Here is a 21,495-nt window from a genome sequence, read left to right on the forward strand (position 1 = left end):
GAAAAGAGCCAAAGAAAATACATTTTTTCCTTACTTGTTATATGTGTTTATTTTCCCTTTACTCTCACCCTCCCTGCCTGAAGTTTCCAAAATATTAGTCTATTTTATGTTCACTGCTTTCCCATAAGAAGGTAATACCAGTGCACTGCAGGATGCTTTTCTCCTGTAATTCAGAACTGAGTAAATTCACACCGAATTTTGGAATCTGACAGGCCCATCACACAGAGTCAACAAAAATGCATGTTTACCACTTGTGGTAGAACAGGATAAAGAAGAATAACAAAGGAATTAAGCACAATATCAGCATCTGAACTTCAGCTTGAGGGCTACAGGTATTGGTGCACCTCCATGTAAAGAAATTTTCTTTTACGAACTATTATGTAGCTCCGAGTCAGTACACAAAGTTTTAACAGTTTAAATTGTTCACTAAAGATGGCTGAAATTCATAACACTGTAGATTTTCTTTGCATACAGTGTGAAATTTATGTTAAGAAACATCTTCATTTCTTTTAAGCTGTAATTCTAAGTGATTTCCAACAATTGCAAGTAAAGCTAAACCTGACTTATGCCTCACTGGATTTTGTAACTTTTTGCTTGTACCTTAATTTGTTTCTTCTCTTGAATTTCAACACATGCTTATTTGAAACTCTGCCCAGTGTGGTTACATAGCAAAAATTTCAAGTTTGTCTACAACAGGAAAATGACTTTTAGATTGGTGTGGTTTGGTATTCATCATAAAAGGAAAACACAGCCCTGATATTTATAATATCTGTCTGGTATTCTCTCTACTGTTATTTTAGCATTTTCTGGGAGCAAAGAAAGAAACCCTAACAAATTATACCACTCCCTTCAATGTTTCTCTTTTGCACGGGTTTCCCTGGAAAGAGAACTTCTCAAACTGAATGAAAAGAGGGCATGAACTGAAGGCATTTATAAACACAAATAGTGCTAGAGTAGGAAAATGAATCCTCCTGCCATCACGTCTGGCTTCCCCATGTGGATGGCTTGGCTTATTCCCACATCCAAGTTAACTCCAACTGCTTGTGTAGCAGCAGCTCAAAAATATTTGTGAAAATGCATCTAATTAATTTCCAATATGAAGCACAAAAAAATAATACTTGGAGAAGGTATGTTGTATTTCAGCAGGGAAAAGGCATTTACATCCAACACTGTTATTTTTAAAAGTTACCTTCCTGTAATTGCACACTAGTTTAGAGCTTAGATAGGCGCATCTTAGCAATAATGGGCACTTTTTTAGCAGATTATTGCCAAAAGTGCATTCTTTATTCCAGGGAGACACTGTAATAGATACCAGTGCTTTAATAATGATACAAGCAATCTGTAAGCTATTATAGTTTCTTTTATAGTAACTCAATCTTCATGTTGTTTTATATGTCTGGAATTTTAATAGTGTTTTTAATTTATGAGTAGAAATATATTATATATTACTAGTTACATGGAAATGTGAGCTAAATATCAGTCCATTCAACTATGTTTTTACAAACAAATATTTTGAAGTACTTAGACAAGCAGAATGAATAGAACAAAGAAATTAAAGAATGCTGTACAGATATAATAGCAGGTTCTGTGGATCAAGCCTAGAGGAACTTGTTCTGTATTCTGACTGTTTTTTTCAGTACAATGATGCACTTCTTAAAAAAAAAAAAGGGAAATAATGTGGCTATTTTTAGAATGCTATTTCAAAATCGATACTTTATTTAAAATAAATATATTTACCTATTTAATTAATCTGTTTACATTATCAATTACAAATAAATGCAAATTTCCTTGTACATTTTAAAGAGTGAAATTAGTGAAGTAATAATTAATATGAATCTATTAGATACTAAATTATACATAGAATACAAGCTCTTGAAGCTAGTATAAGAATTAAATATTTTTTCTTGCTACTTTCTTGCCATTTTAGTATGTGCAGGAATACACATAGTGCACAAAGAATATGGTGAACTGTAGTCAGACTTATAAGAGAAGTATTGTAATACTTTACTAAGCACTGAATTACAGAAAGAAATGATCACTGTAGCAATTGGGTGGTTGTAATGCTATTAAAAAGTGGACCTCTGAAATAGAGAACCAGTTCATTATTTTGGGAGAAGTCATAATCTACTTTAAATTGTCATTCTGTGTTTCTGACTTGCAATTAGATGATATTTCTAAAACGTCAGTCCTAGATTCTGTTGTGACCATCATCATAATAAAATGTGACAGCAAAGATATTATATCAATACTTTCTCCATAATTAGCATTAAAGATCTCTCAAGGGTTAAGTACAAAGGTTTTCCACTGAATGGTCTGCAAGCCTTGTGCCTTTAAAGTCTATTAATATAGCCAAGACTGGTGACAACCAGGAGACAAATCTATGAACAAACCCGTTTGGAGAGAATAGTTTTGTGGTGTGTGATGTATGTTACGTAAATGAGCTTATTAGGACCCTCATCTATTTTATTATTGGTGCCCAATTTAATAGAGGCATTTAAAAAACAATATTTCTGCCTGACTCCTTGAAATGAAGAAGATACATTGATATAATTGAGAGCAAATGATTGCATGTTGTGCCATTTAATCATGTCATTTTTCAATTGCTGTTTTTTGCACTTCACTGCATACTTATAGAATATTTAGCTTCAGTATAGATTAAGTCCCACTGTCTGCAAGTGAGCTGAGTTCCCATATTAGGTGACATTTTCTTTTTAATCTTGAAATCAGCAATAGCACACAGGTTTGGCAGCATTTTTCTAAAAGATGACAAGTCATTCATTTCCTATATTTTTCGTTTGGCATTTTTGTTTTTAGGAATTACTTTCTCATTATTTTTTGAGGAATTACTGGTTTTCGTTTTCATTCAAAAACAGTTTTGTTTCACTATGTGTCCTATAAGAGTGGAAGTTGAAATACAAGCATGGATCATGTAAAATAGGAGAATTTTCTACAGGCATTACAATTTTACAGAAAAAAAAGCTGAAAAGTAAATTTTAATAAGTATTTGCAAGCATATTTTTTTCTTATTTTTGCTTGTTGTGTTATTGATGTTAACCATGATTCTAGAAGCATTAGCACTGTTGTAAACTCAAGTTCTACACTAGCCAAATATCAGATATTAGGAGGTGAATTAGTTTATTTATGTTGTTTGATTGTTGTATTGAAAAAGATAACTTCCATTCTCAGAATTTGCCTTAATTTCTATATGCAGTTGTTGTACTAAATAACAACAGATCTATAATTTCATCTTCCTATCATTCTCCATCAGGTGACAACAGATGCCGTAGGATGCAGTATCGTTCCTTCCTGCACATAGCCATGTCCTGTAACAAGGAGAAAGAGCAAACCTTTAAGAGATCAAGGTTTAATAGAAAATCATTCCAGATTTATCTTTAGTGGAAATTTTGTCATTTACCTGAAAACAGCCAGTATTGCCAATGCATAGAAACACAACATAAGGATCCTAGTATACATTGCCATTACTTCTGAACCTGAAAGTTCAAAGAAAATCTGTAATCTGTAAAAGATAACCTTTATCATCTTCCGACTGTGTTTCAAAGCCATGGACATTTCCATACAGGCTTTAAATATTCCTAAGCATAGAGTGAAAGTAAGAAAGACAGAAATGGTTGAAAAAAATTCAGATCATACAAAAAATATTTCAGCGAACAATACATAAATTGTATATAAACATTTTATGTGGTGATTATATGTGGGTTGTGATAGTTTAAATGAAGGAAACTCATTTCAAACAGACTTTTAAAATATTTTTAGTCTCAAAGTCTACTGAGTTCACTGAGAACCTTGGTACTATTAGCTCATCCATTTTAACACCTTCTCTGAGGAACCTTGGTGTAATAACTTCTACGGCCAACTCCTCTGCTATGTTGTGTCAGAACAAAACTGGCTTCCCAGCCTTCAATCATAAAGAATATACATTGCCCAAAGGCTGAGGGATGGAGGAGAGTTGGGGCTGCATAATGCTCCTCAACTTCCCACCTGTTTAGGTCTCCTACATTCTCTGGCACTGCCTAAAGCTGCAGATTTTTGTCACCTACTTTTCACTCGGGAATCTAGCACCCATGCAGAGAACAACTTGTGATCAGGATGTGGATACTTCCAACCTCATAGATAGTGCCATTATCCCATGGCTTGGAAAGTCTGTTTGATGTCATTTGACTCAGCAGGGGCTTTTCCACGTGATTTAAGGCATGGTATTAACAAGCTGTGAAAGTAGTTTTTTGTAGCTATGCAGGTGATAACTTCAAAGCACTGAAAATAGAAGTAGGCAGAAGGAAGAATTATCTCCCAGGATTCTAGCAGCTCTGATGGGTATGGGAAAGTGTGACTGTCAATAATGTTATAATGAATGACTCCTCAATGTTTTCAGGGTACCTGTTGCAAAGCAAAAAGACCTGAACAAAGTCAAGCTTGCACATGGCAGCTGCAGATACCATGTTTACACCTGCAGCAAACAAAACGGTATATATTACTTTAAGTCTTACCGTGTAAGACTTAAGTTAGACAGAGCTACATGTGTCTGATCTCTTAATCTGTGTTTCAGACAAACTTTTGCACACACAGGAGCCTAAGTGATGCTCTGAAGTCTTGTGTTAGACTATTTCCTAATTTTCTGAACTGTCAAGTACTCAGTAGCTTACCATAGCTTCTTTAGACATATGGCTCAAGTCTCAGCAGAGATACTGTGTAATCTATCTGAAATTTTGTTTCCTTTCTTTTCCTTTTTATTAGTATTATTAATCATGAATTATAGCTGTTAATTCACAATCCAGAATGTACCTAGCAAAGAATTGAAGTAACTGTGACCTTGGAGGCATGCATGGCTGTACAGCTGCCATATTAATAGGTTTTCATAGAGTCATACCATTTTAACAACAGCAGATTGTGGATGGATATACAACACCATGAAGTGTTGTGTCATAGGATACAATTACTGAGTCCCTTAAGGACACTGTATACCAGATCATGATACTAGTTAGATTCATTATTGCTTTTGTCATTATATGGGGTTTAGAGAAGTCTTCACATGATTAAGTTCTGTGGCTTTTAAAGTATTGTTGCTATAGCCAACTCTTTCAACATGCTGTTAGGTACGAGCACTTCATTCTTCTCCTGTTTAATATTAACTATAATATCATGTAATAAAATTGAAACAAAAGTGCCATAGGCCTAATTGCACTGTCACAGCCATGTAAATCAGAAATAGCTTCAGTAAAGCTACTGTTATTATGCTGGTGTATTATTGATGTAAATTAGAAGTGACTTGGATCCTGTAGCTCTGCTTTCAGATAGCACAATGTGAAGTTCTCACTTAAATACTCACATAATGGCTTATGAATTAAATACCCCTTACCTCATCAAATTATATGGTATTGTATCAAAAATGAACAGTATTTATAAGGCATGACATAATCAGATAGACTGAGGTAAGATAATGTTATGGGGCCAAGTTCTGAGCTGTGTTGACTTCCAGAAAGTTAATGCAGAGCTGTATGAATTGGCTGCCAGCAGTATATAACTTACCATCATGCATAAAAATGAATTGTTTTGCTGTTACACAATGTAAAGTAAGAACTCTGACTTTAGGTAGGACTTTATTTATTTATTTATTTTTCTGATATGTTAGCCTAATGAACAGCATCAAAAAGGAAATGTGTCAGACATGTTGGTTACATCAAGAACTATGTAGGAAACTAGTAATGAAGTCGAGGAAAATAAATAGGGCAAGTTCAGGAAGCATAAGTGAAAATGCAGCTCTGGTATAAATTGAATAATAAAATTCCTGGTCATATTTTGCCCTAAATAGTGGTTTGGGAATTTGTCATTCACCTTATTTAAAATTCAGAAATATTAAAGGTACAGGGTTCTCTCATTATAGAAGTAATAGAATTCCAGCTATTACAGAGTTAGGGTAATTTACATTGCTATAGAATGCATTATATCAATAAGTGGAACATCTGTATGAAATGTCCATCTGCTGATATACTACTGAGTGTACCTTACAGTGAAATGTACTTAATCATTTTAAGACATCTTCTAATGAAGTCTTATCATGATTAGCATTTTGAACACAAATACTGTTAGGCATTAAAACTTTTGCCTTAAATGAGATTGCATTGTCTTGTTTACCCTTGTTGATTAATAAGCAATCTGTTAACTGTTAGAACAGCCCAGTTCTGCCAGTGAAAGTAAATTAGTAATTCAGCTATGTTTGTAGGGTTTAATCATCATTTCTCTTGAAGGCTCTGAATTAAAAAAAAAATCACTTCAACCCTATCTGTAGGCAAAGGATATGTATTTTTTAGATGTGTATACCACTCTTTTGCACCTAATGCTATTGGTCAAGTGCATATTTTCATTACCAAAATACTCTGTATATGTATAATATTTCTAAGTAGATTTCCTGATTTTTAATCCACAAATGTTACAAAACTTTGGACTTTAAATACACTTGCTACAGAATATTAACTCCTTTTCTGGTAAAGTTCAGGTCAGCCAATGGTTTTGAAAAACTTTGAGAACTCTGCTCTGGTGGCTAGCTTTCATTTATTTATTTATTCGTTTGTTTATTTATTTATCATTATTAACTCCAGTTAAAGGAAAATACCCTGTCTTCATAAAAGATGGTAGTTGAGATTTTCTCAAAGGGCCATGCACTTTCATCTGTGGCATCCCACAGAGGGAAACAGATGTTAGCAAGTTATAATTTAAATTATCTGGAAGGTTCCCATGTGTAGAGCACAGTTCTGTTAAATTCAGGAGTAGCATTGGCCTCTGATAATAGCTGTGTACTTGAACTCTGTGATGCTATAAAAGTGTGGAGCCTTGGAAGCTGGGCTGAAGCTGTCATCCTCAGAAGTGTTTGTGTTTTGTGTACCCTACTGTTATAGATATTATAAAAACACATTGTGAGGCAATAAAACCCTGATCTGATGTTGAATGACTATAAAGTGCAATTGTATTTGTAGACTAAACTGTGTTCAAAGTCATCCTGTGCCATTAACTGCTTCCGGGTGGTAGATCTCTCTTTCATTTTGGCATGTAAAATGCATTATTTATATAGCTATTCAATAGGACTCTCAGTGTAGTTATATATGTAGTTTTCTGGCATACAACCAGCCTATTCCAGTTTCTATCAATATTCAGTAATATTAGGACTTAGTGACTGTCCCATCACGCAGTTTACGTCAGACTGCATTCTTTGTGGCACTGGAATCTGTAGGATGAAATAAATGCTATGAATAACCCATTTTTGAGAAGGACAGTTATCGTAGTATTCCTAAATTTATCTGAACATAGAACTACCCTGGAAATGATTTTATGACAGCAAAAACCATCTGTAAAGGATTTTGTAGTAACCTCTTTACTCTTCTTCCTGAAGGTTTCTCCTATGACAGGGTATAGATGAACCATAATTTCTATTTGTTTTTGTTTTCTTCTGAGAGGCATATATATGTGTGTATACACACAGTATATATATATTCTCATTTTATGAATACAATTTTTTTCCCCATTTTTTTCCTGAAAAATTTCTGATGTTGATTGCTGTCAGGGTAACTCATTTCAGATGTGTCTCAGCTGAATGTAAAAAAGGAAGAATAAACCAGTCTACACCATAAAACTTTCAACATTATTGAGATAGTTAGCTATGTATGGCATCAGTTTGAAGACTGAAAGTAGCTTTATTCCTTATGTGCAATTAAGATTGTGTTTATCTTGAAATAAACAGTAATCTTTGACATTAAGAATGGGAATTTATGGAAGAGCTGAAGAATTGTTAGAACCAGTATCTATCAGATAAGAGTTAATATAGAATGTCCCACCCTGACATTTGTCATCTGTCTGTTCTGCAGTCCCTATGCTGTGAGATCAAGCAGAGACGCCGTGGGGTTGCCTCTGTGCTGCGGCTGTGCCAGCACCTCCTGGATGACCAGGAGACCTGCAACCTGAGTGCAGATCACCAGTCCATGCAGCTGATAATCGTAAACCTTGAGAGGAGGTGGGAAGCCATTGTCATGCAAGCTGTCCAGTGGCAGACAAGGCTACAGAAGAGACTGGAGAAAGACCCAGTGAGTGATGCTTGGTTTAAAAAGATCTCATGTAATTTCACTTTACGCCAGCCATTTAAAAAGATCTCATGTAATTCCATTTTACATCAATCATTGTTTCAGTGCTAGGCAAGTACTGAGTGCTTTCTTCTGACTGATGGTGCTGTTCCTAGTCTCTAATGACAAGTGAAGTTTTAGTTTTTCACAAAGTGTTATAGTCTACGGACACCACTAATTAATAAGATAAATTCACAATATGTGTGTTCTATTTGCTGTGTATTTAAATCTCTTCTCATCTGATTCTATTGAGTAATGAAAGCCACTTTCTTTTGAGATCAGTAAGTTGCTCAGTACCAAAAAGAATTGGCCCCAGAGACATATATCATTGATTGTAAATATATTTCAGAAGAAGTATTTTCTTTGTAAGTATGATTGGTTTTAATTAGTATCCTAGCAGTAGATCTGTATTTCACATAGAATGCCATGGTATGTGATTAATATACAAATCTGTGTTATTTGAATTTAAGTAAAATGCATTAATTTCCCTTTTATCTCAGGGAAATGATTCCTCAGAGGCAAAATAGCACTCTGCTTAAACTGTCCATTAAGTGACAGGTTTTCTACAGCATAAAACTATATTATGGTGCAGTATCCACATTCAAACAATAAACCATAGGGGGGACAAAGTAATCCCTACTGTAACACCATTGACTGTAATGGATGAATTGGCTCAGCATGTTCTGTGGTACCATCATAATGCCTAAGCCTGTATGCTGCAGCTACGCTGACAGCAATGATAACCCTCTGTAATGCATGTATTGAGGAGCCTTGATGAGATTTGAGAATAAGTGACATTTTTGCTTATATAATTTTTAGGTTTATATAAAACAAATAAAAGGCAAAAATACTTGATATGTACTTATTTCCTGACAATTGTCTGACTAGCAACAAAATACTACTTTTGACTTAGTTTTGTTCCTTTAAAAAAAAAAACAAACAGAAGCTGTATTTCTCTGGGAGTTGTGTTAATGTAGTATTAAGATATACAAGATACCATTCTGAAAAAAATGGCAGTTCTTGAATGAAAATACTATCAATCTGAACTAGCCAAGAAATAGTGAGTTGGTGAGGAGGATGCTGTAGTGTTGAAGGTAATAATAGGAGAAATTTTAACAGTACATTCACCTTTAAATGAGAGTGTAAGAAAGAGAAGACAAATGCTGTCTCACTGGTGAGATAAGATTCCTGAGTTTTGATGGTAGTGAATCTAGGAGGGCGAGAAATAAGAACAGAAGTGAGGGAAGTCAAAGGCAAAATAGTGGTTTAGAATATGGGTTTGAGACTGAAGAACAGAAAAAACTGAAGAAGGAAAACAAAATAGCAAATATTTTTTTAATTGAAAAATGTAATTGGTATTCTATTGAGAAACACCAGTTTTGTTGATGTGATAGTTCCATCTTTGAAATGTTTTTTTTTTTTTATATTACTCAGATGTCAATAGCTCTAGTAAACTGTTGGTTAGTGCTGTGCAAAAGATTTATTTATTGAGCCAGTAGTAGAAAAACTACGTGAATTTTGAAGCTTCAAGAACACATATGTGAGGTATTGGGCGATAGCTAAAAATCAGTTCTTGCAATTCTGAATTTGGGTTGCTAAAAGTTGAGACTCTGCTAAGTCTGTAACTACATTGATTGCTCCAAAAGTAATGCCTCCTTATTTAATTCCATGTAAACTACAACAGACAGATACAAAGAGCACAATAATCTATTAAGTAGATTAAATTCTCAGCTACAAAACACAGTTTTTCAAAATAGTCACCACCATTAGTCAATTTGTGTAGATGAGCTTATCAAGATATTCTTCATTTGGTGGTGTAAAAGATGTACATGGCTGTCTGGAATAAGGCTTGTCTTTCACATCAATGTCGCCACTACACAGCTCACTGCCTCATTATGCTCAGTGTGCTGTGCACTATTGGGTCTCCATAAGCATTCCAAAAGCATCAATAAACGTCAACAGATGCAATTTTTTTTCTGCATGGAAGAATTCAGTGACGCACCATTGCTTCATACACACTTCCATGTCAGACGCCATTTTGTCAGACTGCTCTTCTGCTGCCATCTGTTACACAGCAACAAAATTTAACAGAATATTGTGGGAAGACTCAGCCTGTACTGCCATAGCACCAACATCTGCCTCTGAGTTCATGGACCAATATAATAAAATAGGAGGTATTACTTTTGTAGCAGTCCTTTTAGCTACCCAAAAGAGATTGAGCTGGGTTTTTACTGTACTTATCTGAAAGGTAAGGTACTACAAAGATGAAAATTACCTTTTTCATACAAAACTTACAATTTTGTTGTTACAAATATATCTGTTCTGTTGAGTGTGGAACACCAAAAAAGTTGCATTTGTGAGGTAGCTTCAAGAGGGGCTGAACAGAACTCCAAGTTGTTGTAGTGAAAGCCTATTATCTCCTCTTGCATGTGGGCAGCTCATGGAGACAGTTTGCTCACTGTAGCTGCAGTTACTCTAAATAAGCTGTAATGTGCTAATTAGAGCTTAGTGCTGTTCTTACAGCAGGAGTGAAGAGCCTTGTGTTACTGTGTGGGACTGCAATCGATCAGGAGCTGAGGCATGGTGTTCAAGCACTGTATTTTGCTTGATGTCCCAGTGCTTGGAACTTCACAAGGTGCATGCTGCTTCATTCCCCCTTTGCCTGAGGGAGTCTGGAGTTATTTGCTGGTCTGAACTGTTTTTCATTGTGCAAGGGGGGAACCATTCTTTCTGCTAAGAAACAGCAGCCATTAACTGCCATTATGATGTGATACTCATTTAATTTACACTGAGCTGTTTTGCTCTTATTCTAGTCTTGTTTATAATAATATGATTCTTTGAGTGTGTCCACATCTACAGATTTCTCATGTTGATAAAACTGTTTATATCCCCAACACTTACGGATGCCACAGCCACTACAGAATTCAGGTTCCTTTCTCTTCCCTGGTTTGAGTTGGCATATTCTAGACTTCCTTTTCATTCAGTTCCTGTGTAGTCATTTGTTGTGTAGGTACCAGGATTACTAGTTCTGCTTCCCTATCTCTCTGTATTTGATAGTGTGCCAGTCTTGGCACTTAAACAGTATCTCTTACTAACAAGTCTTCATTTGTGATTGCCCACAAAATACTGTAATTTATGAAAACAAATGATGAGATGATTTTATAACTTCATGGCATCCGAACTCATTCATGGCATCCAACTTGCTGATAGTACATAAGATAACCCTAATTATTATATTGCATTAAAGAGGTGCAAAAGTCATTTGCATCTTCTGCTCTCTTTTTAATTTGTGTACTGGGATATTTCTTTATCCTGTTTCTGTCCCCAGTCACTTATCTGAGCCACTTATATCATTACAGAAGCATACTGGAATTAATGACAAAGAGGTTTTAGGTTTCTTTTGAATTGTTTGTCTTCACTGATGTTTTTCAATGTTCCTCAGCCTTTTTGTTTTGTTTTTTTTTTTTTTTGTAAATTCTTTTCCCCCAGATTTATAATTCCATAGTTTGCTGGTATAATGTTATCTGACAACTAAATTTTAGCTTCAGAATTACACAGATGCCTTTCAGTTTACCTAACAAGACCCTGCTGGCAATCATTGTAGAAGAAAAAGGAGTCTGTCTGGCAATTGCAACAGCAATAGCAACAGTCTTTAGTCAACTAAACTGAAAACTGCCATCAGAAATTCCTACTCAGCAGTTGGAGAAGCTTTAACTCACTGTGCACTCTCCTTTGGAGGATCTGGTCTACATGAAAGAAAACTGAACAGTTAAAAATGGATTTGGGACAGCATCTGTCATGGTCATGCCAACAAGTTTTCATCAGCTAATTCAAAGTGGGAATATGTAAGTTGTTTTAGGCAGTATTTTTGATCATTTGCTTAGCCAATTGGTATATTCAGTTTAAGTAAGCATCTAGCCTCAGTGCATTATTACAGCAGTCACGATATTCACAATTTGATGTCCTATCCAAGTCAGATATATCTCTGTATAGGAAGCCACAATGATGTTACTCTGTGTATTCACTTTTCTGGAACAGCTTTGTCAGTACTGGAATACGTAAAACTGCTGTGGCTCATAGAGAGACAAAAGTGTGTTTTCTAATAGATGTTATTTCTTAAATTGCAATTCAATTCCTGCCTTTTTGAGGACCAGAGAAACTGCTTTTTCTCCAGACTGTTCATTCACTGAATGAGAAAGATATCAATTTTATGGAGCGCACAATCTCTTTTCTTATTCAACAGAGGGCTAATTATTGAAGGGACCGTATTCATAATGCTTTTTAAATGGAGACTTTGAGTGAAGATAATTTGGATTAAGGTGCTGTAATTCTCACATTGTCCAGAAAGTGTCTGAAGTATTCATTGGTTTAAGTCTACCACTATGCTTCATGAAATTTTGGAAACTTTTATTTTTTTCCTCCTGAGTCATCCTGTATGTACACTACACTGTATGTCCAGCAAAACCCCCTGTTTGGCTGGAAAGTATGCTACACATCCAACCACATAATTGAAAATAATAAGGCCACAATAAATGGGGTGGCCTTGGGGTATAACACCCAAGGGATTCAATTGATGTCGCTTTGCATCAATGTCCATGCATCATGGTAATTGAGGTAACATAACCAATTACCACATTTTAATTAGAGTTGTAAGGACTTGGGAAAATCTGCAATGGTAAAGCAGCTCACTTTTAAAAAAAAAAAAAAAAAAAAAAAAAAGCAAAACCCAAACCTCTCTCTCTTCCACAAGTTTGTTTCTTATGTGCTTGTTTCATAAGAGGAACAAAGATTCCGTAAAGCCCTGTTTAGTATTTTTCCCAGCTTTCTCTTTATTTCATTCTTTACAACTGACTTCAAAAAACAAGTCATTTAAACATACTGTATTGGTTCTGATCAGGTATCTTTACCCTTTTCTCTCTTCATCTGTTTCTGTAATGTTTTTTCCAAAGAAAATAGATTTTAATAATGTTAAGTGTACTGCTAACTGTATTCTTCTCCCTTTCAGTTCTCTGTATTTAATACATTGGTTCAATGTTTTTCCAAGGTATGGACTGACACTTGTTCTAAGATACAGTACAAAACCCTGCATTCAGAGGTAAAAAATGTACTCAACATTGTTCTGTTATTTTTTACATAGCTAGATAATTAGATAACTAGATAGTTAGATAAATTAGAAACATGATTCCTATAGGATTGTAATTTTGTTACAAGTTCTTGTTTTGTGAGATGAGATCTAGCTAGAAATCTTGCATAAAAAATTTTGGAAGATTAGCAGTACAGCAAAGTACTGAGTAAAATTTACCTTAATTGGCTGAGGAGGACATACTACACATTCTAAAGTGCTGAGCATCTTTTGCATAATCTAGCCCTCACAAAGTAATTATTTACTGACTTGTGTATGTTGAGTTATGGCCTAAACCACTGATTTATCACCTGAGAAAAGGACTGAGTCACCTGCAGGAACACAGGTGAAGGCAATTCAACTGTGTGACCAGAAAGAATGGAGCCTGGATGCACCCCTCCTAGACCCCATTTAAGGGCTTACTATCACTATGGAAAGATCTCTTTCTGGAGATCTCTCCTTTTTGGACTTTTCTACTACAAGCCTAGATCCTTGGGTACTGGATCAATTCCTTCTTGATTGTTTCTTTTTCACTGCGATAATCTTTCTAACTATAACACCTATAAAATACTCTTCTAACTACTCTTTCAACTGTATAACTTGCGTTTGAATATTCAGAAGTTGGTTTTGTTGTGTTTTTTTTTTTTGTTATCTGTCAAAGGTTATTCTTGTTTTGATATTACACTTCTTCATAGTGTGATACTGATTGCTTGTATTTGGTTCTTTTAGCCATCTTATTCTGCTCATGTTTCAGTACTGAAGTTTGCTCTCTTTGGAGCTTCCTTTCTTAAAGTATGCCATTTTTCAGTGGCTTGATATTTGATGATAGTCTCTGATGTATGTAACTCTGTTTAGGCTCATCACAATTCTTGTACTTGAGGTGCTGTAAGCTTTTTAGCTTCTGTGTGGTATTACACGTCTAATTTGTGACATGGAATACTCTTCTGTAGAATCCAAAAAAGAATAGTGCATAATTATGAAATCAGATGTAACTTTTTTCTAAAAAAAAAAAAACAAAAAAACAAAACCTAATAACACAGATGCAGTGACTCTTAGTGAAAATTTATTTAAAAAACAAACAAACAACAACAACAAAAAACAAATAAGCTCTATGTAACATTATTGAGAAAATCTCCTGCATGGTCATCTGCAGTGAATTTTTATAGAGCGAATAGAGTTAATACATTTAGGTCTTTCCAGAGAGATTTCTCAGAGAATGCAAAACTTTACTGCACAACTGACAATTTAGGGCAACGTCCAGGTGTGATGCCAGTCTAGCTTCCATTCATCTCAGCAAGATGCTTTCGTTAAGAGAGCACAAATCATGAGAGGCAGTCATATGAGCTCACTGCCATAAGTCAGTCTTCTATCTATATCTACTTTTAATAATGTTATGAACTCTTTATTTGTAGGTTTGATTAGGCAAAAAGAAACGAATGGCTAATTCAGAGTACAGAGAATAAGGCAGTTCTATTTCACAGTCTCTGGCAAGCCTGGGGATGACAGAAAATGATACTCCTAACTTTCTCACGAGTTCCAGATGATTTGGAAGTGGGGTAAACAGTTAAGCTTGAGAGGAAATGTACTCAGCATGCCCTTTGTTCTTCTCAGTTAATGAAAGAGGGGTGTTGGAAAAGAAATCTTTGTATGTAGCACAGTATGGATATATGTAGATGAGTAGTGCTAGGAATAGGCTTTTCTGTGGAGCCTCTTCAAGAGCAGCTTACTCTTTCTTCCACTTAGAGCAGAAAAGGTAGTTCAGTATTATGGAATGCATAGCTGTGTACTTCTTAGGAAGGACAGACAGCAAGCCAAGGTGGTAGTCTTACTCTATAGTGAGCTAACAAATGGAACGTATTGCTCTCTGTCTAGGAATTAATGATGAGTGAGTAGAGAGCTTATGGGTGAGAATTAAGGGGCAGGCTAATATGGGTGACACGTTTGTGGGTGTTTTCTAGAGGTAGCCTGATGAAAAGGAGGAAGTTGATAAGGCCTTCTATAGGCAGCTGAAAGTAGCCTCATGATCACAGGGTCTGATTCTTATGGAGGACTTTAATCAGCCTGGTATTTGCTAGAAAAACAATACTGCTGGGTGCACACAATCAAGGAGTTTCATTCAGTGCAGGGAAGGTAACTTTCTGACACAGGTGGTGGAGGAGCCAATGAAGAGAGATGTGCTGCTGGATCTTGTTCTTACAAACAAGAAACAAATGAAAGTTAAGGGTAGCCTTGGATGCAGTGACCATGAGATATAGCAGTTCAGGATCTTACATTGAAGGAATGAGACAAAGTAGTATTGCAGTCCTGGGCTTCAGGAGAGTCAGCTTTCACCTCTTCAAGGACCTATTTAAGGGTATTCCATAGATTAGAACACTGGAAGTTAAGGGGACCCAAGAGACCTGCCTGGCATTCAAGCACCTCTTCTTCCATGGTCAAGATCTGTATATCTGTAAGAGTAAGAAATTAGGCAAAAGTGGCAGGAGATATTCATGGATGAGAAGAAGCTCATGGGAAGCTGAAATGGAAGAAGAAAGTCTGTGGAATGTGGGAAAGGGGTCTAGCCACTTAGAAGGAATATAGAAATGTGGTCAGGAGCATATAGGGACACTACAAGGAAGGCTAAGGCCCACTTGGATTTAAATCTGGTGAGGGAGGTCAAGGACAACCAGAAAGGCTTCTTTAACCATATCAGTAGCAAAAGGAAGACTAAGAAAATGTGGGCTCGCTGTTGAATGAGATGGGTGTCCTGGTAACAAAAGACACTGAGAAGGTAGAGTTACTAAACACCTTCTGTGCTTCAGTCTTTACTGCTAAGACTGCCTCTTGGGAATTCCAGACCCTTGAGATAAGCTAGAGAGTCTGGGGAAGGAAAGACTTCTGCTTGGTGGAGGAGAATCTGTTCAGAGATCTTGTAGGCTAACTCAACACACACAAATCTGTGGGCCATGATGGTGTTGATTAGGTATGAATTTGTAATTTCTGATGTATTGAAACCTACGCAAGCTTCTCTTGTAGCTTGCTCAATCACCAACTCATAGTAACAGATTTCAACCACTATCCGCCTCAACTAACTGAAAATACTTCCCTGATATGCATGATTCTCTTCTGTAAATTCCTGTCAATTCCACAGGCACATATGGTTTCTGTGTCCTCTTGAGGTACCCAGTGAACTTTGTAACATAAGAGGTGAAAATTACTTTTTGTTGACATTGTTGGTGTGAGCACAGGAAGATAAACAAAATTACATTGAAAGTAAAGAGCTATTTTAATGAGAAAATCAATTGCTGCAATATTTAATTACCCCAAATCCTCTTTGATTTTTATTAATGACGCACACATTTCTATGCAGGATTTAAGATTTACTTTTTTTTTTATAGGATATCTTTCTTTGTAAGAGTGCAGATGCTTCATAATGGCTGCTGGTTTTAAACAGAAAGAGTGCAAAAGCAAAATAATCAGAGGATATAATTGTTAAACCAACTGGTTGCTTGACTATATATAGCTACTAACCACAGCTTATTCTATAATCAGTGAAAAACTGATTTCAGGTACTTGAGGTAAACAATGTCATCATCATAGGTCAAGGTTTTTGGTGTGATAATTGTCTTAAAGCATTGTTGCTGAATTCAGTACAAAATAGTGCCTCTGGACTAATGTGGGGGTTTTTTTTGTTTTTGTTTTTTTTGTGGTCAGTGTCTCTTAAGCCTTCTCTTTAAATCCTGTATGCTTAGACTTTTTTTTTTTTTAATCTATTTTTTCTCAGTATTAAAGGAAGAATTATATGAACTACCTAGTACAATGCCACAAGGTTTTGTATACTTTTATATTCAAGTTTGAGAATAATTTCTTCTCTGTTCCCTTTCTTGCTAATGCAATTTTAATCTGTTCATATATGCAATTTTGGAAAGAGAGGAAATGTATGCATTTTAATGTTGCTTAAAAGTAGTTCATTATATATCAGTAACTTCTATGGCTGGTCAGTGATGCTGCATTATCCAGTGAGAAATTGGTAGTGTTTTATTTTGGGGTATACAAAACTTCTGTGTTTATGCATGTGGCCAAGAAGATACTTCTGTTTCCCAGTTAGGTGAGGAAATTTCATAGCTGGCAGAAAGCTGCTAAGACTTGCCTGGTGATCTGATTATTTATTTATTTATTTATTTATTTATTTTAAATTTCCTTAATTTTTTAGTGGTTGTTTTTTAAAGTCCCTCAGAGACTGAGCTGAGTGCCAATATATCTCATAGCTCTATAACTTCATGATTGTATGATCACGAAAATTATCATTATATCATGTCTCTCCTGATATGGTATTTGTCTTCCACTGATGGTGTATCTTAATATTCTTAATTTCTTTGCATTTATACATAACAACACTTCCCACAATTAAAAATAATAGTACTGATTACAAAAATTCAGGTATTGGGGCAGCAGAATTCAATCTTATAAAATCTGTAAATGTGAGCTTTATAGTTATACAGTGGGGAAAGTCGACATCATGATGGCATGCTCAGGTCATGATGGCATGTATTCTACCATCCAGCAGTCAATCTTTGTTGTTGGCTTTTTTTTTTTTTCTCCTATGCTACATACTAAATAATGGTTGGAAGAGTTTGGTTGAAGCCACAGCTTTGATAGCAAAACATCCTGTGCTCCAGAAACATATGGATTTGAATTGTAAGATGCATAAAATCTTCAAGTGAATTCTCAGTTCTAGTAGCAATATATGATATTCAGAAACTGGAAATCTGGTGTTTCCAGTACATGCAGGTACTGAAAGAACGTTCATGCAGGGTTTAAATGGCAAAAATAACTAATTGCAAATGGAATAGAACAGAACACAGAATTGCAGGGGTTGAAAAGGATGTTAAGAGATTGAGTCCAATTCCCCTGCTACAGCAAGTTCCCTGCAATTGGTTGCACAGTTAAGTGTCCAGATGGGTCTTGAATATCTCCATAGGAGACTCCACAACCTCTCTGGGTAACTGTTTAGGTGCTTCATCAATCTTTTTCTTATAATTCTTCTACATATTTGTATGGAACTTCCTATGTTCAAGTTCTAGGCCATTGTTCTTTGTCCTATCACTGCACACCACCGAGAAGAGCCTGGCCTCATTTATTTGCCTCCCACCTCCCTTTAGAGACTTATAAATATTTTTCAGGTTCCCTCTGTCCTTTTTTTCCCCAGGCTGAACAGACCCATGTTACTCAGCCTTTCTTCATATGGGAGATGCTCCAGGCCCTTTATCATGTTTTTCACCCTCTGCTGGACTACTAGGAGATTCCTATCTTTTTGAACTGGGGAACCTAAAACTGTACACAGTATTCCAGATGTGGCCTTACCAGGGTGGAGTAGAGAGGAAGGATCACTTTCCTTCACCTGCTCTTATTCATGCATCTCAGGAAATTAGGAAAAAAAATGGCTAGTATTATTATTTTCAGTGATAAATGTCACATTTGAAAGAAAGAAATTCCAATTTAGACAACTAAGAATAGGGCTATATATATAAAAGTTCTGAGCTTTGAAGTGCATTCTGTTCTGATTACAGGATGACATCAGTCTTTTTTTATTCCTATACCTAATATCAGCATATCATGAAATCGTGACATCTTTAAAAGATTACAGAGAAGAGAAATACAACAGTCACAAAATAGTGTTTATTGAATTAATTTAGTGACTTGTTGCACTGCGTCTCTAATGAGCACAGTTCTACAAGGAATGATATATGACTGTGATTGAAGCTGATTTTCTGATATCTTCAAGAGTTCTCAAGCAAAACAATTTTTAGAAAGAATAGAAGAAGCCTCATTTGGTAACAAGTTGTATAGCCTTTATTTCCATCCTGAAAAGATTGGATGATTCCAGTCATTATAAACATATATTTGCAGGATCTTTATTATATATTTGAATAATCAGTGTGTCATTGTTCATTATTATAGGATGCTATAGGAGCTTTATCAGCTGAAAGCAGAAAGGAATACTATATATATATATATATATATATATATATATATATATATATAGTTTTAAGCAATGCCTAGAGGGTTTTCATTGTATTTGTTCATTTCTTTTCGTTTCTTTTTTCCTTCATTGTATGAAAAGAATATGATGCAGTCATTTGGGTAGGCTGCTTTCACCAAAAGAAACTTTGAAAAATGCATCCTGCATCCACTTAACAGTTTTTCAAGATTTCTAGTAAAACAGAAAATATAAGTCATACATCTCTTTAGTAGTTAAATATGAACATTTATGTATCTGAAGTAATACAGTATACATTAAATCATATCATGTAAATCATTAGCAATGATGATCTGAATTTTTTATTTCCTCTAACACATAAGATATTTGTGTCATCACTGTAGCTCTAATCCATATTCAGGCCTTCATGTTTGGTGTGCAGTAATATGTAAATTACCTACCCAGCTGCATTAAGCAGTGTTTGTTTATTCAATTTCTTTTGGCATAGCTTATAACTGAATTTCTGCCAAAGATGTGGCTGCTTCAGGGAACGCTGTTTGAGTAGAAGGAAGTTTTGAAAGGAAACACACATCATAAGTCTTTACTGTGTGAAACAGTGAAATCGAAACAAACTTTCTGTTCATAAAAATGTGTTTTAATATAAAATAATTTGTGCTTGTAAAATACAACGAGCAAATTGAATCTTTTTAGAATGCTCTGTTTACGTCGGCTTTGTAAACAAGAGTACTGAAAGGGTGGTGAACTTCTGCATTTGTGGGAAGGGTGACTAAAACTGGTGAAATGTGAAAATGGAAAGTTTAAGAGAAATTCTTTTAAAATGGCATGTCAATCTCCTCTCAAACATAGCGTTTAAATGCATCTAAATTTAGAGAGCAGTGAAGTTTAAGTGTTAAAAAAAAAAAAAAAATTGTATTAATGATGCATAGAGCTATCTACTTATGCTGGCAGCCCTTTCAGTCTTCCAGTCTGACACTTCCTTTTTTATCCAGCCAGCTAATTTCCCCTCTTTTGTGAGGAGTAACTGTTTTCACACTAGTGCTTACCCAGCAAGCCTCCTTATTGTTTCATGGTTAATTATCTTCTTGAGCTTCACCTTCGAGAGAAGGGAGAAAGACTAGGCCTCCCCACAGCTCTAATGAAAGCTAAGTTTTAAAGATGCACTGTGTGAATAAATGCAGCTTCTAATCTAGCAACATAATAAATGAGTTCCTAAACTTTATGGAGTCACAGCTCATCCAGCAAGTTTACTGAACAAAGCAGGGGGATGTTTCATTTTTAAAATACTCTTTTTTGTTGTTTTAGAAGGGAGAAGGAATATTGCTTCAGTTTGAAACAAAACGTTTTAAAGCTGCATGCTAACAACATTTATTCTAATAACATTAGTACTTACAGCTCTGAGCCCCTCAGTTATTACATCACTTTGTAAACTTTTGCTGCTTGTTGGACTTTGTCACTCACCACCGCATAAGGTATAAGATATGTAGATAGATTTAAATTTTCAGTTTATGTTCTAATTTGAGTCCAAATCTAAACTGTACAATGTTTTAAATAAGCTCTCCTGCAATAGAAGGATGTTGCATAATGACATAATGAGTAATATTTTCGTAGTAATAAAATACAGTCCAGTGTCATTTTGTACTTAGCCAAACTATTGAGATTATTGACATTGATATTGAGATATTGACATTGAGATTTTGCAAAGGGTCCAGAGGAGGGCGACTAAGATGATCAGAGGGCTGGAGCACCTCCCCTATGAGGACAGGCTGAGGGAGTTGGGCTTGTTCAGCCTGGAGAAGAGAAGGCTGCGGGGTGACCTCATTGCAGCCTATCAATACCTGAAGGGAACCTACACCCAGGAGGGGAGCAAACTCTTCAAAAGGGCTGACAATAGCAGGACTAGGGGAAATGGATCCAAGTTGAAGGAGGGAAGATTTAGGTTGGATGTTAGGGGGAAGTTCTTCACAAGGAGAGTGGTTAGGCCCTGGAACGGGCTGCCCAGGGAGGTTGTGGATGCCCCGTCCTTGGACGTGTTCAAGGCCAGGTTGGACGGGGTCCTGGGCAACCTGGTCTAAATGTGGGTGTTTGGTGTCCCTGCTAGGCAGGGGGGTTGGAACTACATGATCCTTGAGGTCCCTTCCAACCCGGGTGATTCTGTGTGTGATTCTGAAACTAAAGCAGGCAAATACAAACCTCTCACCCTAACAAGGAGTACTTGTTTTTTACTTTTTCTTCTTCTAAGTGAATTTCTATAATGTGTTCATATATTA

The 21,495-nt window shown here is 35.8% G+C and overlaps 1 protein-coding gene across 3 annotated transcripts in view; it reads left to right on the forward strand.

Annotated features, from left to right (window-relative positions):
* The window catches only part of AKAP6 (A-kinase anchoring protein 6), a 272,758-nt gene that overhangs the window by 231,985 nt on the left and 19,278 nt on the right, over window positions 1-21,495 (forward strand). For all 3 annotated transcript variants that reach the window (XM_052694146.1, XM_052694147.1, XM_052694148.1), the window contains one exon: window positions 7,875-8,090. In XM_052694146.1, coding sequence (XP_052550106.1) covers window positions 7,875-8,090 — 216 coding nt within the window. The remainder of the gene's footprint in view (window positions 1-7,874; window positions 8,091-21,495) is intronic.

This window comes from Tympanuchus pallidicinctus, unplaced genomic scaffold, assembly GCF_026119805.1.
Source record: "Tympanuchus pallidicinctus isolate F22 unplaced genomic scaffold, pur_lepc_1.0 scaffold3, whole genome shotgun sequence".
In the NCBI taxonomy this organism is placed as follows: domain Eukaryota; kingdom Metazoa; phylum Chordata; class Aves; order Galliformes; family Phasianidae; genus Tympanuchus; species Tympanuchus pallidicinctus.